The following is a 16,174-nucleotide window of genomic DNA, read 5'->3' as shown; positions in this document are numbered from 1 at the left end:
AGTTTCCAAGTACATACTCAGGTACAGTGAAAATTTTTAATTTTAATAATTTAATTCGATTTAAGTTACTCTGAGTTTCGTTTTCGTCTAATATTTCCGAGTGAAATGCTTGATCGTTTTTTAATATGTGCAATATGTTCACTTTTGTCAATTTGGACACTATCACTATAATACTCGCATTATCATCAGATCTTCTAACTTCATTATTTTCTGAAATACGGTTAACAGATTTTAAGAACATGTTTTTAAACTGTTGTACTATCGAGATATGCAGAAAAGTAGAAATCGATTATTTGGACCTGTTACACGAGAATCACCCTTTAAGTTTCCTTGACGCGCCACTAGATGGCTTCCAGGACATTTACTTTCTCGCTAGTACTTAGTCTGCTTTCTATAAGTATATATATATCCTGCGAAAAACGTCTAACGTACTTGCTTCGGCAGTACATATACTAAAATTGGAACGATACAGAGAAGATTAGCATGGCCCCTGCGCAAGGATGACACGCAAAATCGTGAAGCGTTCCACATTTTTTGCCATAACTTCAACCAATTTTTTATACGAATTTATTTTTATACGAATCTATGTGCTTATTTATTTTTAACTGATGACAATTATTATATTCGATACGAGTAGCATATTTGCACTGGTTGTAAAATTAGAATATATTATAACGAAATGAATAATCATTCTAACACATTGCGTACCGGCTAATTTTCAGAAAACTGAATTGTGCGGACGGCAATTTTCACTGAGGTCAACTTATATCGCTATACATAGAAAAACTCAGATATCATATTGTTATGTAATATATTTTAAATAGATAATCAATTCGAATGAAATTTTATATTTTTTTCAATGCTGTGGTAATTAGCGAAGTTGCATAGCTAAGTGTCTTTATATAAAAACGAGATTTCTCGTTACCAGTACGCAATGTGTTAACTTTTTTTACTGAGCAAAGGTTCCTTAGTATTATTCATATAATTTAAAATGCGATTAATTAATAAACAAACAAATAATCAATATTTCGAACTGAAAATATTTTTGTGTTACGGATGTTCATTTGCTTCGACGTAGCAAAATTATACAGTTTGATATCCAATATTAAAGTTTATATAACGTAATTATAAATGAAATGTTGAAATATAATAATCCCTTTCCTTTCATTCGTGTACTATTTGTATTTACGTTAGTCACAATCCATTAAGATTTCATTAGAAACCCATGTTTCTACGCCTGAACATATCAGGCGAAAAAGCTTTTCAGTGCGAATATGTTAATTTTTTCAGAATTTCACTCGGATTGATTAGAAAAGAAAATATATATGAAATATGATACGCTGGAGACAGTGTATTCTCAACCCCTTGGCGATGCGAGATTTAATACGATTCGTACAATTCCTGAGTGGACTTATCTCGAATCTGTGGAACTGTGCCAGTATTATTTGCTTTCGATTGTTGCACAACGGAAATACATCTGATAAATTCGATAACATTTTCGTGTAACTTGTTTTCGCATCGAATTCGACAAATATTTGGCGCGCGATGGCCACGTGTGGAGCGCCCCGTAATCGATTTGACAAGACAGCAGGGAGGTTGAAAACAGGGGAAAGAATGGGAGAAGGAAAAAATGATGAAATGGTCTCGCGTGGAAGAAGGATTACGCTTGCAAATCCCGCGGAAGTACAATCAAGATTTTGAATTGATAGATAATCTTGAAGCACAGTTTCACCTTATTCTTCGCGTGTCACGAGATAAATGAAGGTTTAACCCCTTGCCCTATGGTTTCTTTTCCAATTGCGCTCAACAGAGACATTTCATTCTTCTTGACTGATTATAAAAAGAGTAAAATTTTACACTTACTGTACGTCTACATTTACTTTGAAACATTACGATTAATAATAGAAAAATAATATTCAATTCGGACTTGGAAGAATTAAGTGATATTTATATAATCTAAAGATGTATTGAATCTAAATCTAATTTATGTGGTTGTTTCAATATTCCTGGTTGTTGGTTGCCCATAATCATTTGATAATCCTCTAATGTTTGCATTATTATATTAGTAACCTACCAGTATAAAGTAAACATGCACATCCAAATTAACCCTTTGCAGTCGAAAATGCTTTTAATTTTCACTTTGGAACTTGTATGGATAATATTTATTTTAATTATAATTTAATATGGCACTTTACTCATTTACACTATGACATTATTTATGACATTATTTATGTAATTATATAACTGTACAGCTACATAATATAGTTATGAATTTCTCGTTCTTTTTACTTTAATGTTTACAGTAGTAAAAATACGACAACTCATTTAAGAAATTCAAATTTAAAATATACTCTTGTAAAAGGTCCGACCGTTCAGATAAATATATTTTCCTTAGTAGTCTCCTCGAATAAATGGAAGCAATACAGTTATTTTATATTCCAATCATTGTTTTAACATTGTTTATTGTTGGTATAGCAAACTGTGTCAAGGAAATACATGGTTCTATTTGTTTTACCGATTATGTAGAATGATGTTTAGTCTGTCCGGTATGATTGCTTTCTCGATTAATATTGGATTGTTTCAGTAGATTTTGTGCGTTGTTTTCTATGATTGGCAATCAAGTGTACTGACGTGTAAAGTATCACTTTTCCAATATTGCCGTGATTATTTATATATTTTATTGTAACTATGAACTTGCATAGTCAAATGATATGATCAATTGTTTCAATTTATATATTACATTTTGTATGTTGGTCTGTAGACACTGCATTTTCTCTAATAACATACATACATATATACTTTCTATAGTTACTCGTATTTATTGTATTAAGTAGTTACAACAGTACTTTCTATTTCGAATGAGATAATATCACATTTTATTTATTTTTGCCATATTTGTTCGTAATATCGTAATTATTCCATATGTCTCATTTTAATTTATAGGTAAATTTAAAAATGTCTCAATGCAATTCTTTTGTTTTGGTTACCTAAAAATTTCGAAGGAAAAACTCGAGATCGTAAAAATGATCACAAGTGGTGATATAGCCACTGAATTTGTTGCTAAACAAACTTTTTAAATTCGTCAATATTGAAATAATCGCGTGTAAATAAATATCATTCACGTTTTTCAGCCCAGATAGTAAATATTCATCTGAAATCGCGTGTTCGTGTTTTACTACCGTGATCTAATTTTTTGTGTTGTACATTTATATCCATTTTAAACTCTAAAAACATTGCACGGTACATCATTTTAATTACATCGTTCTCTAAAAGCGATTTAATTATTTAACTATTATGTTACACACCTTATATTACTATTATGTTTATATGTTCACTACCATCTTAACAAGACCCGTTTATTAGCTATGATATTGCAACTGTATATTTGTGTAAAATTTACAAGACATGCAGTTTCTGTATGCTTTAGTAATTAGGTGGCTACTTTATTTGGAGAGCTTGTTGATTCTTCAGCGAAAATATTGTGTTAGCGCTATAATTTGTTTGTTATGAAATGTTTTAATATTAGTTATGATTTTTTCTTTTGTTCCTCCTCATACACAGTCTTTTTATAAATGCTTTGGAATTTTATTTCTTTCATCTCGTCTTTCTTATTCTTACAAATCTCTCTAGACGAATAATGTTGCCTTAATTTATTTAAGTTTCACAATTTTTTACCGTTATTATCATAAAAACAATTTTAATTGTAATCTTTGTAAAATATTAAACATTTATAGTTAATGATTTTCCAAAGAAGAAATACTGAACGATTCGATTTTAATGCCGCGTCAAAAGATTCTACCCTTAACCGGTTAGTTACGAGTACCATTCACCTCACAGGTAAGATCTAACGACAGAATCTTCCAATCAACGGTAATATAATTATTGAACAGGCGAATAAGTGGGGAGGAACAAGAGAAAATCCGTTCGCCTAGGTAACGTTCACGAATTCCTTGCCTCTGTTCCAGATACCGTCCTACGACGCGAATTCTCATTGCCTCTGTGTCGCCGGGGAGGTATATTGTTGGTGGCAGAATTACAGTCCGAGCACCGATCCATCCGCCGGCGGCCCCTCGCTCCTCCCGTCGACAACGATAGAAAGTAATTACACGCCGTCGCTGGAGGAGAGCACGGACGCCGACGACAGCTCGGAGGAAGCTTTCGGTGATCCGGAGCAGCAGGGATACGCGGAGATTAACGGGACGTACTCGACTACTTCGCAGCCCGCGCCGACTACGTGCCTCGTGATGGGTAATATATCACTCGGTTTTCAATTTCCAACGGCCGTTTCTCCCGAAACTTTTCGAATTGCACCGGCAATTTGCTTTCAAAGTGATACACACTGTCCTCATAGCTGTATCGGATCATCCTCTAAATTTGTTCGCGGGTCTCGTTCGATATTAATCACGTCGATGCCCACGATGCATCTTCTAATATCGGATATTCAGGACCTTTCAACGTTCGATACCGCGTGTACTGTACGCCCTATCACGTTAGTCCATCAACTACCGAGCTAAAAGTGCACAGTAGCAAGGGGACACTTTCACTCGCGATGCTTGGGTCGCCTCGACTTCCGACGCATGGTCATTATTAGCCTGGAGCAATAATGAAGAACGGAAGCGTGACTGAATGTGATGAAGTGAGACGTAACGATAGAAAATTTATTTGAGAATAACGTCAGGAACACTATGACGAGTGTTCAGAGTTTCCTGGTGTAAGCCTTGTCCATTAGGAATGATCTCCTGACGCTTAGCTAGTAGAAATAGCTAAAATTTGCCAGCTAAGAAACTACTATTTAGCTCAACATAGTGTTCATTATCAGCGAGTCCTCGGACCTCTGATAATGCCAGCTGTAATGCCAGCGAAACATCGAGAAATAATTCCGAATGGACACAGCGTACACCTGGAAACTTCGAACACTTCTGGTAGAAAACGATAGCGGCGACCCGAGCATTGTGAATGGAAGAGTCCGCTTGGATCTTGTGCACTTTCAGCTTGGTGACCGATGGAGCTATGTAACGTGAGATACGTATAGTACATAGGTGCTTATAGTTCGTCACGACTTGTAGATGTAAACGCTGGCCCTTCGAAATCATTTTCCGAACGTCCCGTTAACATGCTAGCTAGCTTCATCAGGAGCACAAGTGACACGGTGATACCGTTGTTTGTTGCGTGGCGGTTCACTGCTAAAGTGTACCATGTTCGTGTTCCGGATCGATAACCACCGACCAGAAATTTTAATTGGTCAGCTGAACAATTAACAACGGCATAGTGTGTTGCTGGTCTTCGTGATTAAACTCGTTGCAATCCCGCCGAAATATTTGGATAATTTATCCGGGAGGATCGCGGCTTCCTATTTATCTTTCACCCGGATGCATCGATAAGAATTACACCGGAACAAGTGTGTTGGATTGATACGAAAATGAATTTCGTTTTGCTTAACAAATCCAAATTTTGTATTATACAAATAAAATACTTCAAACTCTTATTTTAGCAATTAAGTACCCGAGTAGCCAGTTTCTATTTTCATTTACTTCTTTCATTTTTACATCGATTTGTGCTCTATTAATAGAAAACATAACAACAACAAAGACAACAACAACAGTAATAGTAATAGTAATAATAATAAATTAAATGACAAAATGCAATGATAAATTAAAATAAAACTAAAGTTTGAACAGACATTTCGGTTGCTGACATAAGGGTTAATCGATCAATATGTCTACTATTGTAGCGTATGACCTGTTCACGATCAAACAGTTGTGCTCCACAAGTTGAAATTACTCTCTCAAACACAATTTCGCATTGTTCATCTACGACAAACATTTTTTATGTATCAACTCAATATAAAAAGCATCATTTGTCTACTTCATTTTGTGTCTGCAATGCAGAAGTAAGCAATGTGTACTTGTATAGTTGTAACAAGCGAACTCGGAACTTGTGGGAGGAGTTGCAACGACTTGGTAGGTGGTGCCACGGTAAAAGCCAGGTACAATTGGCACGAAGAGGTAAGAAGGGCAGATAGGAAAAGCCAGGATAAATTGGTGGGAGGTGTCAAGTAGAAATGTGAGGAGAAATCAGTGAAAATCGATGAGACCAGCATGTATTTCGAAATTCTTACATTTACTGCGTCTGCACGAGGAAATGAATTTATTCAACAATACATCGACGAAAATGCTTCTACGGTTTCAGTGATCGCAAAGTAAAAAAAAGCACACAATGTGGGTCATTGGGACAGTGTTGGTAGTTCTAGTCTTGAAAAAGCCTTTGTCCGCTGTATCATGTCCAAGGGACACTCGGCTGACTTCGAATGTACTTATCGCTGCATCCCTTTTTAATCGCGTCTATTATTTTCCACGGGCACACGGTACGCGAATAATTTTGTCCGGATGGTCGTGAAATGCTTGATTTACAGGCAGGGAATACCGGGAGGGCGAAGTGCTGCCGCACTCGACCGGGAACTGCATCGAGTGTAGCTGCGGTTCCGAGGGCCGCGTCGAGTGCTCGCCTCGGGACTGCGTAGCACTGCGACCCGAAATGCCAGTCGCACCTAACATCCCGGACGCACCGGACGACGACTTCGAGGTGTTCAATTTCGACCGAGGGATCGACGAGAGCTTCTAAGGAATCTGATAATCACGATCGTCGCGTGCTGCCTCTGGCCTATACATTCCACGGTGATATCCTTCGTTTTCGTTGTTTCCATTAATCCTGTCTGTGATGATTTTAATACTTTCGATGAAGACGATTTAATTGCCGATGATGCACCGGGTGGAACGCTCGAATGAGAACCATTTAAATATACCTCCGTCGTTCGTGGATCTTTGTTCATTAACTCCTAACGGTCGACAATGTTCTATTAACCGTCCGCGGACGAGACTGTTTGAAATGTCTAATATTTCTTTTCACGAAATATTGAATTATGCATTGAAGCCTTAGATACTGAAAGAGAAAAACTACATGATAGTCTCTCGTTGATTGAATAATTGAATTATTCACTTGCGATTTTCGATTTTAAATATCGAAGCTCGAAGTCGCCATTGCGGCGACATTCAACCGCAAAGGGTTCTTTATTGGATCGGTTTGGCATGCAGCTCGAATATACAAACGAAGCCACGAACTCTTCTAGAATGGAATCAATTCTAAGCTACCGAGCTCTTGTAAAATCCTTGACTTTACTTCCGGGAAAAATCGACCGAGGAGAATTGTTTATTTTTTTCTTTAAGTAGTTTCACTCGCTACAACCACGACTGGTGAACATCAATTGGTCACGCTAATGACGTTACCGGAGGATGCTGGATCTGGGCAGTGACAGTCATCTGAAATTCGACTGTCGTCTACTTCCACTTGGATATCTATACGTTGGCACTTCTTACCTTTGTACAAATTATAGAAGGAAACCTCTCGTTACATTATTTTGATAAAAAATGATGTTTGAAACAATACTCTAAACAAATTTCTTACAAGTGTACAATCGGAGGAAATATTTCGATGTCCCTTTCAAGTGTTCCACCCTGTATACATAACGTATACTTTACATTGGAACGGTTTGCGTCTCTTTTTATAATTAGAATACGACATTTAGAAACATATCAGAACGTTTATTGTAAATAGATAGAATATAAGTTAAGGAAGCGGCCTAATTGTTTCCGTTATTTTCATATCGATCGACAGCAACGCTGAGCTAACGAAAGTCTTGAATTTCATTTAACGTCGATAGAAAATTTATTGATTCCTTAACCGACTCGTTAACCCTCTGACTGCTGGCCACTCGATAGCAAAGTGTTCATTACTTTCGCGAGTTTGGTTCATCGATTATATGAAATTAAAGGAGCCTCTTTTCCGTTCAATATTTTGCGTTCATTATACATATATATATAAAACAGAAAATATTTAACTCTTTGTACTCGAAAAGTAACCATCACTTAATTTAACGTATTAAACTTACAAAGTTCGATAGTTAGTATTACATTTTGTACTATGTATTAATATATGAAATACTGTATTAAAATAGTTCTGTTTCTCCATTTATACAATGTGATTGTTTTCTATATTAGCTGTAAAAAAGTCGTCGACATATCATGATAAAATGATGAACATTTACACTGAAAAAAACGTTTCGAGTGCAAAGAATTGTTATATGGAGTAATTCCAGGGAGATGGCCATATTTTCTTGAAACCCTGTTCAAGTGAAAACTAAAAGAATTCGATCATCAGATTTGATTTATAAATGAACTTTAATTACTTCCTTACAACATAATCAACAAGAATTACAATTACAAATGGAAAAGCATCAGCCTGTAATTTTTATTGTATCAATTATTTATGCAAGACAATTAAACTGGAAACCGGAATTACTCTGAATAAAACCGTTCTACTATTAGTGGACGAAACACTGTATCCAGTTGTTAACGTTGAACGTTCACGAACGTCGATGGCGGTCGAAAGGTTAACGATGCCTACACATATTCGCAATGAAATATGTGAACTCGGCCTATCAGGTCAAATGTACTTACCCTGTAAGACTCGAGATTCCCCTTTCTTTACAAGACAACGGAGAGACTATGTGTTTCCCGCAGCGAATCTTCGTGACGATCGTCATTGCATGAGACCACACCGGCCAGTTTGGCTTCGCGTTTTCTATGTAGAAACCCCATAGGATGAAATAATCGAATCTTTCGAAAAAAATTATTGTATACCGTAAACCGTCGACCCATGTCGATTCTCTCGCAAGTCGAACAGTATTTTCTATAATATCCCCCGCTCCGTGGAAAGCAAACAATTCTGTAGACGTCGGCCTACAATCTATGAATTAATAGACCGGCTATCGGAGACCGGAAGCTAAGTATAACTGCATAAGGCAACCCGCATCCCCGAGCTATATTAATATCCATGTCGTGGAAAGTGACAAATAAATCTTACAGTATCCTTCCTCGTGATTCAACACGTTGACCGCTACTTAAATCGGCGCTCTTAACTTATAAATATGGACGTGTGATCGCACAGACCTCTACATAAAATATCGTGAACTTTAGAATCACTGAAATCTTCGGTATAGATGATATTATTGTTATGTAGAGGTATTTAAATAAGTAAAAACAAATAAATACAATACATTTTCTATTAGTTGCTACAAACGAGCGTATTTAACATTAATCGGTCACTCTCAGACTTCCATACTTGAAGGTTAAGTTCACGTCCATACTTAAAGGTCAACACTAATACTACTAATACTACTGAGTAATCAAATTAGCTTACTTTTACTCTTATGCAGATAGTAGAAGGTTTATTGAGATTTTGATTGGTTTATATTGTAATTCGTATTGGAGAGGTTAAAATTATGATCGGGCTAAAATCATTTTTCACTTATTCTATTTAACTTTACTCTTTGTTTCACCTTTCGTTAATATGTTCCGTGGCCCGTTTCCCGTTTCCACTCTATTCATTGGAGACTTTCAATATTGACGCAGTGCGTCGTAGTATTGATTATCTTTAATTATGTACGTCGTACTTTTTCGTTAGTATAATTTATATTTTTATTCTTGAAAAATTTAAAAGTATCGTTTATACATTTCAAAGTTTTGCAGTTTTATAGTAGCTTCCGATTGAGAAAATATAAATATAGTTGCTGATCATGTTAACGAAACGAACAACGTTTTTAATAATATTCTTTACGGTAGTTTTCAACTTTTCAACTCTAATAAATTCAATAGTTTCAAAATATGATTTTAAAGTCTGGGTTTTCTTTCGTTCATTTAATTTTACATTAACGCCTATATCATCTCATTAATCAGTTTTTCAATTTTCGTTTTTTTCCTTTATTTCTATTTTCACTAAGAAAAGTTGACCATCTAACTTATTTACTTTTATTTTGTTACCAGTCATCTAGTTACGATAAGAATTGGTACATACAAAATGCCGGTACGTTTAGTGTTAATGAACATTACAAGTACAATTGAATTGACTATTTCGAAATTTGAATAGTATGTTCATTTAATGCAGAATTCCAATATCAGGACAGAAACTGCGTCGCCGATGCACGACTAACATGGCGGTCAAAGTGTTGAGATCGGGATACAGTCATATCCTCCTGGTGACCTTCAGCTGATTCATGGCTCTAATCTTATCAAAATTACGTGGGTTCACGACCAAAGTTTCACTTCCGATCCCAATGGGAAAGAAAAAGTGGGCGCACCGAATCTGTGAAATCGTAGTTCTCGTAGACTTCGATCTGGAATTTGTTCGCGAACGTAACGGTTCGGGGTTTTTATATAATCAAACATCATATCACGAACAAAGATATCACCAAGATATACGAGACTTTTACCAAAGGCGGTTAGCATACTTCGATCTAACGATAAGTATTAACGATACTTGAACAGCGCCAAACGCAATATTGAATCTCTTTCGATAAAACGATGCTTGTCCCCACGTGTACGGGATTTAGATACGTAAGAGAGTCCGTAGCGTGCTCCGTCGGCCGAATTTCGTTTCACGATGGAGGGTCGCTGTCAGGATAATATTTCTATTGTGGAGATTGGTGCGTGTAATTAATGATCTGTGGAAACATTAACTCTTTGCACTTGGAAGTTGTTCACTAGAGATAGACGACAGTTTTATAACTCATTGAGATATCACACACAAATTGAGAAACAATACTATTTTATTTTGATACTTATTACCTTGATGCATTATATAAAGCTTAACATTAGATTTACGGAACAAGTTATATAATTTGACTCGTATGGAATTTGAGAAATATTATTTGGTAAATTTTTGGGTCGATTTTGATTGATGCAGTTACGCAAATATGTATCCTAATTGTCTACTTTTAAATCTGTAATTTTCAAGATTTAAATGAACGAACATCTATTGTCCAAGAATCAATGGAACAAAGTGTACAGTAAATGTCCGTAAATCTAGTGTTAAGATTAAATAAAAAACTTTAGAATTTTGGTATATTAAATCGTGTGGCGACTGAGTCGTCTCTCGAGTGCAAAGGGTTGATTGTATCTAGTCAATCTTTTCTGTTAAAAAAATTGCTAACATTTTTTATTTGTTAGACCTTATGCTTTCGTTTGCACACAAGAATTGACTTGATCCAATGACGTTGAAATTTTAACATTTAAAATTATTTTTTATAAACATGGTAGATTACATGAAGTTACAATTTCTCAAATTTTTTATACGCACCAGCCTTTACAATTTAGGATCTTTATTAAAAAACGTTTATCCTGAGAGTGTCCTGTCCTTACCGGATAATGTCTTGAATTATATAGTGTTCTACCTCTATAAATACGTTGAATACGATTGTTTCATTGATTTCAGGAATTATTTATACACATTCTATGCAGTTACAATAGACGCAACTTCAAACAAAAATAAATGAAGTTTTCGGTTTATTTTTCATTTAACAAATCTCTGAACTAATTTAGTTGAAATTCTGTTTCAGTTTTTATTTCCATGAAGTAAACATTTCCTCGTACTATTCGTAATCTAATATTTATAGAGTGGGAATACTGTCTGTGTACTGGGTGAACAACATAACATGATCACTTTAAATAATATATAAATACAGTGGTGTATGAAAAATTAACTATATTATACTTACATGTACAAAGTGTTTTACCAGACCTTTTATAAATTAATATCTAGAAACATATTAATGTTGTCGATGATTATCTGCAAAGTTCATCGCACGAAAAATTGTTTCGTAGTATGTTAACTAAGAAATCTAGTTCCGCTTCATGTGTGAAAAAACGGTAGAATAAATTTTGTTATATTTACATAGTCCTTACCGATCTAATTAATTTATGATTGAAATATTTCTCAAAATTTTGCATGCATCGGAAGCTATGAATTTAAACTCCATTACTACCATTCTAACGTTATAAATAAGTACATAGCATTTTCTACTGAGCTTAATGAAAAACAAAGTTACAACGATACATTCTAAGACTGGGGGAGACACAAAAAAGACAAATAAGAAGTGTTTACAACAATGTAATATTTTTTTAAGTAGATAGGTGCATCCAAAAATGTTTAAAAATGAAAGGACCTTATTTTAAATATTTATTGGACTAAATAAGACTATTGATTATAAAAATCGTTCTTTTGACCTTTCTTCTCCTCCCTTCCTTTACCGGAGACGTTAAGACGTAATTATAATAAAAAATATTTATGAACTTATATACTTATGTAAATACTTATGTGTTATAATCCTAATAGATAATTTAAAATATTATAATTTTTTATACAAGCAACTTTGGAAATTGTTTCAAGCAAAAATTATTCAACGCAGTGAAGGCCATGTAAATATATAAAAATACACTTTACACTTCGTTCAAAAAATTGCAACTATCCACCGTGTTCACGCTTGAAGTGAAATTAGATTTTTTTGAAGAAAAATGGAGGGTGAAATCGCCTCAGTGTCGTTAATAGGTTACTAAATTGAACTTTTAATAGGTTTTGTGAAATGCCCTGTATACCTAAAAGTTGCACAATGTCGAAGGATATAGTAGATAAAAAATGTATTTTTTAATTCCGTGGAAACATTTTTGAGTTTCAAAATCAACTTAATATAAATGCTGTTAATGATTTGAATAAAGCGATATGTTTTGTTTGTTATTATGAAGTTTTAAGCTGTTAATTATTAAATTTAGGATTAACGAAAATTAATACGTTTCTCTTAAAATAATAACATTAGAGGAAATACACGCTTCATTAAATCAAGAAGAAGCATATAAATTATTGAATGTACCCTTCGAAATTATATAACTTTTGTATGTAACAATTTTTCATGTGACGTGTTATTCCTAATTTATTCTACGTGATCAATCTATGTATGTTACCCACCCTACAAATATTGTTAGACTGCCGAAATTTATGCATCTGAACAACATAACAATTCTCAGCAAATTGTAAAATATCAGTTTCAATAATAGTTAAAGTAGTTTCATTTTGTTTTCCATTCAAACTGTTGAAAAAATTGAATTTCCTTTCATTAAACTTTACGTTTGATTGTACAGATGTTGACTACCATAACTTCGGCAGTCTATAAATTGTACACTTTAATGAAAGAAGGAACAGAGACATTCCGCATCGTATGACTCAACCTGCATAATATAACATGCATATGTATGTATTATATATTCGTGTATACACGTACCTATATACACATAACTTCATAAGTCGTTGGACATTAATAAATTGTGAATAACAACGAATTCATTGCACGAAATCGCTTAAACTATGAAATTAAAGAATCGATATTAATTTCCATACTGTAAAGAAAGTTCAAGTCAAACTTTAAGTCGTTAACAATTTTTTATTTCTGTCCTGTCAATGTTTCCACTTAGTTTTATTTCTTTTTTTAAATACTTATGAGCTCATTTATTTATTAATTAATGCGTTTCTCTTTATCCATTGTTATTGTGTAATAACTTCAGTTTTCACATTGCCAATTTTCTGTCACACACACTCTATTCTAATTTTCTCCACTTTCTTTTCAAGCAATTGAATGTCCGGTGACTTATGGATGACGGTGTGCGTTACGCGAGGAACCAAGTATTGAGAAATAATATCGTAACTAGGAGTAGAGTACTTAAATATTACCAAGAGACTGCGGATCTCTATGCAAATATAGACGTTTAGGGATCAATTTGCATGAATGAGAACGAATTTGGAAACTGCATTGTTCCCTAAAGGTTTTGTCAGGGTAAACACGAAATACAAGAAATATTATCGAATTCCGTTCGTTTCACCGTTTCATTGCGCTTTAAACACCTGTGTACACTGTATACATATGCACAACATCCGCAGTCTATTTATCAATATTAACTGCCCTTTGTTCTCCGTTATTATTTCAACGAGATTCTGAAACTCCGGAAATGCAGTGTAATCGGAAGATGGACGAAACAATTTCATTGCTATCTACACAAATATATTAACCCCTTGCCTTACGATTTCTTTCTCAACTATGATCAATACAACGACTTTAACATTACTAATTTACCCAAAAAAGTGAAAAATCCTAGGTCCAGAATGTCCTGTCCGTTTCTGAATTGAAACGAAATAATACATTCACTAATATTTACTGAACGATATAATTTCCATCGTTACTAATGATTTCTTCCCAGCGCGATGGTAATTTGTGGATTTCGTTTCTGTAAATTGACTCATCTTTGGAAGCTTGAAATGTCATTATAGGACAGAACTTTCCGGTAGAAATATCCGGCAATTTAATATACATAATCTAGTGTAAAGTATAATAACTGATAACAGAAGAATAATATTCTATTTGAATCAAAACGAATCGAGTAACATTTATATCCGTTAAATTCTATTCGAAATCTTCGCCACGAGTCAAACACGACACGATAAGGCAAAGGGTTAAGGATTACGATGAAAAGAATCACTGATTTCGTGCATTCTTCTTCGAAGAGTTCTGGGCAATTTCGTCGGGGAAACTTGTCACAATAACAATCAATAGAACCTCTTAAGATCAAGGAAATGAGCTGTCTCCGGCAGTGATCCATCTTCAAACCGCTGTACCATGAAACGTTTGACCCTAGAACGCCTGACGTACTTTCTTCGCATCAAACAGGAACACTTTTATCATGTTCCCTTGAACACAAGGGAAACGAGTGATTTGAAAATTGTCGGTGCGAGAGGACCACCTCACAAAGATTCTTTTAGGAGTTTTAGGGTGAACCACGTGGAGAACATGCGTATAATTAGCGACCTATGGTAGCATCGAGGCACAAAAAGAACGGTCGATTGTAATTATACTTTTGCGGCGACGAGAAAAATTAATTGTTTTTAGTTAGAGTAGTTAGATAGCGATCCAATGTGATATATATATACATACATACACACACACACACACATATATATATATATATACATCCAAAAAGTAACTTTGTCTAAAGGTTTTACAATATCTAGAGGAAAGATAACGATCCTATTCGTGAGAATATTGTAATTAAAGGTTAGAATAGAGCGGGAACGAGGAGAGTTTCGAATGACGGTGTCGGGTTCGCCCCTTGCAACGAGTAAATTTATCGTCGGACGACGTTATAAATCCCACTTTTTTTTGGGGTCCGCTTAACGATATTATGACGAAGCGATTTGCACGCGTAATGCCCCTCCGTCACAGATAGTAAAGGTAGGAAGCGTGAAAGATTCAAGTATTTTTTAATTGCATGGTTTTTGAACAGGAACCGTAGACAATCGGCGCGTTGTTTCGCGCGCTGGAAAATCTCCCCTGTTGAAACGTGGTACTCGAGATGGGGGCAATGGGAAAACATACAAGTAGAAAAAGCGATGTATAGATTTACCGAGCGGAGTTGAAGTCTGTAACGCGCACGCGCAAGATAGAAGAAGCCCACTGTCAAGGAGCCGCCAATTGTCCGCAATTGATATAAATGTTCTTCTTGTCCCATGGAAATATCGTTTTACCTTTTCTGTATTTTATCTTCCGTCAATTTTCCCTAACTCCGTACACTGTTTCCCACTCTGGACATTTTCCCATTTAACTACTCCTCCCTAGCCCAACCATTAATCCTCTCCAGCTGTGTCTCCAGCAATTCTCCTTACCCACTGCCACAAACTTCAAGTTTGCTCGGTAAACCTATACCCGCGGGACCACCATGGCAATTCAAACTTCTTTTTTTTTCGTTAATGTTTAGAGTTGCGTGACGATCTCGTACGTCTTCCAATCCCACAAACTGTTACGTCTCCCCTGCGTACCCGTGGGAAATCACCTTCTTGAACATGGTTGTGTACACTAAATAAAGGAAGATCTTACGATACCTCAACATTTTTATTCTGTTTGTTCGTTATTTTACTACCTCTTTATATATTCAGAATAAATTAGCTTCTGCTGTGTATATAAAGTGTTACCCTTCGCGGTACTCTATTAACTTTCACGTAGCTAAAAATACGATGAATGTAAAAGATTATCATCAAAATTATCGTTAAACTGTTGGCAGGCAAATTTTTATGGACTAAATTATAGAGACTAGTAATAAAGAGAAAGTAATTTATTCTGGTGATATAAAAACTGAAGGTGCCTTAACGCATCCACAAAATGCACCCTACACCATTACGGTACCGCCATGATACTTCGTTGGCAGCTTTAAAATGTTCGTTTATTTTTCCAAATATCGTACCAATA

At 35.1% G+C, this 16,174-nt stretch overlaps 1 protein-coding gene and 1 non-coding gene across 2 annotated transcripts in view; both read left to right on the top strand.

Annotated features, from left to right (window-relative positions):
* LOC116426554 (uncharacterized) overlaps nt 1-15,815 on the top strand; it is a 30,966-nt gene extending 15,151 nt beyond the window's left edge. Inside the window, exons 3-4 of the mRNA XM_031975651.2 lie at nt 3,966-4,248; nt 6,413-15,815. Coding sequence (XP_031831511.1) covers nt 3,966-4,248; nt 6,413-6,621 — 492 coding nt within the window. The 3' untranslated portion in view covers nt 6,622-15,815. The remainder of the gene's footprint in view (nt 1-3,965; nt 4,249-6,412) is intronic.
* On the top strand, nt 429-535 carry LOC116426697 (U6 spliceosomal RNA). Its single transcript, XR_004234960.1, has one exon. It is a non-coding gene; the product is annotated as a U6 spliceosomal RNA (small nuclear RNA).
* Nucleotides 15,816-16,174: the final 359 nt, after the last annotated feature.

The sequence above is a fragment of the Nomia melanderi genome, chromosome 8 (genome assembly GCF_051020985.1).
Source record: "Nomia melanderi isolate GNS246 chromosome 8, iyNomMela1, whole genome shotgun sequence".
Classification (NCBI taxonomy): Eukaryota; Metazoa; Arthropoda; class Insecta; order Hymenoptera; family Halictidae; genus Nomia; species Nomia melanderi.
This window is presented reverse-complemented; position numbering and strand designations above follow the sequence as displayed.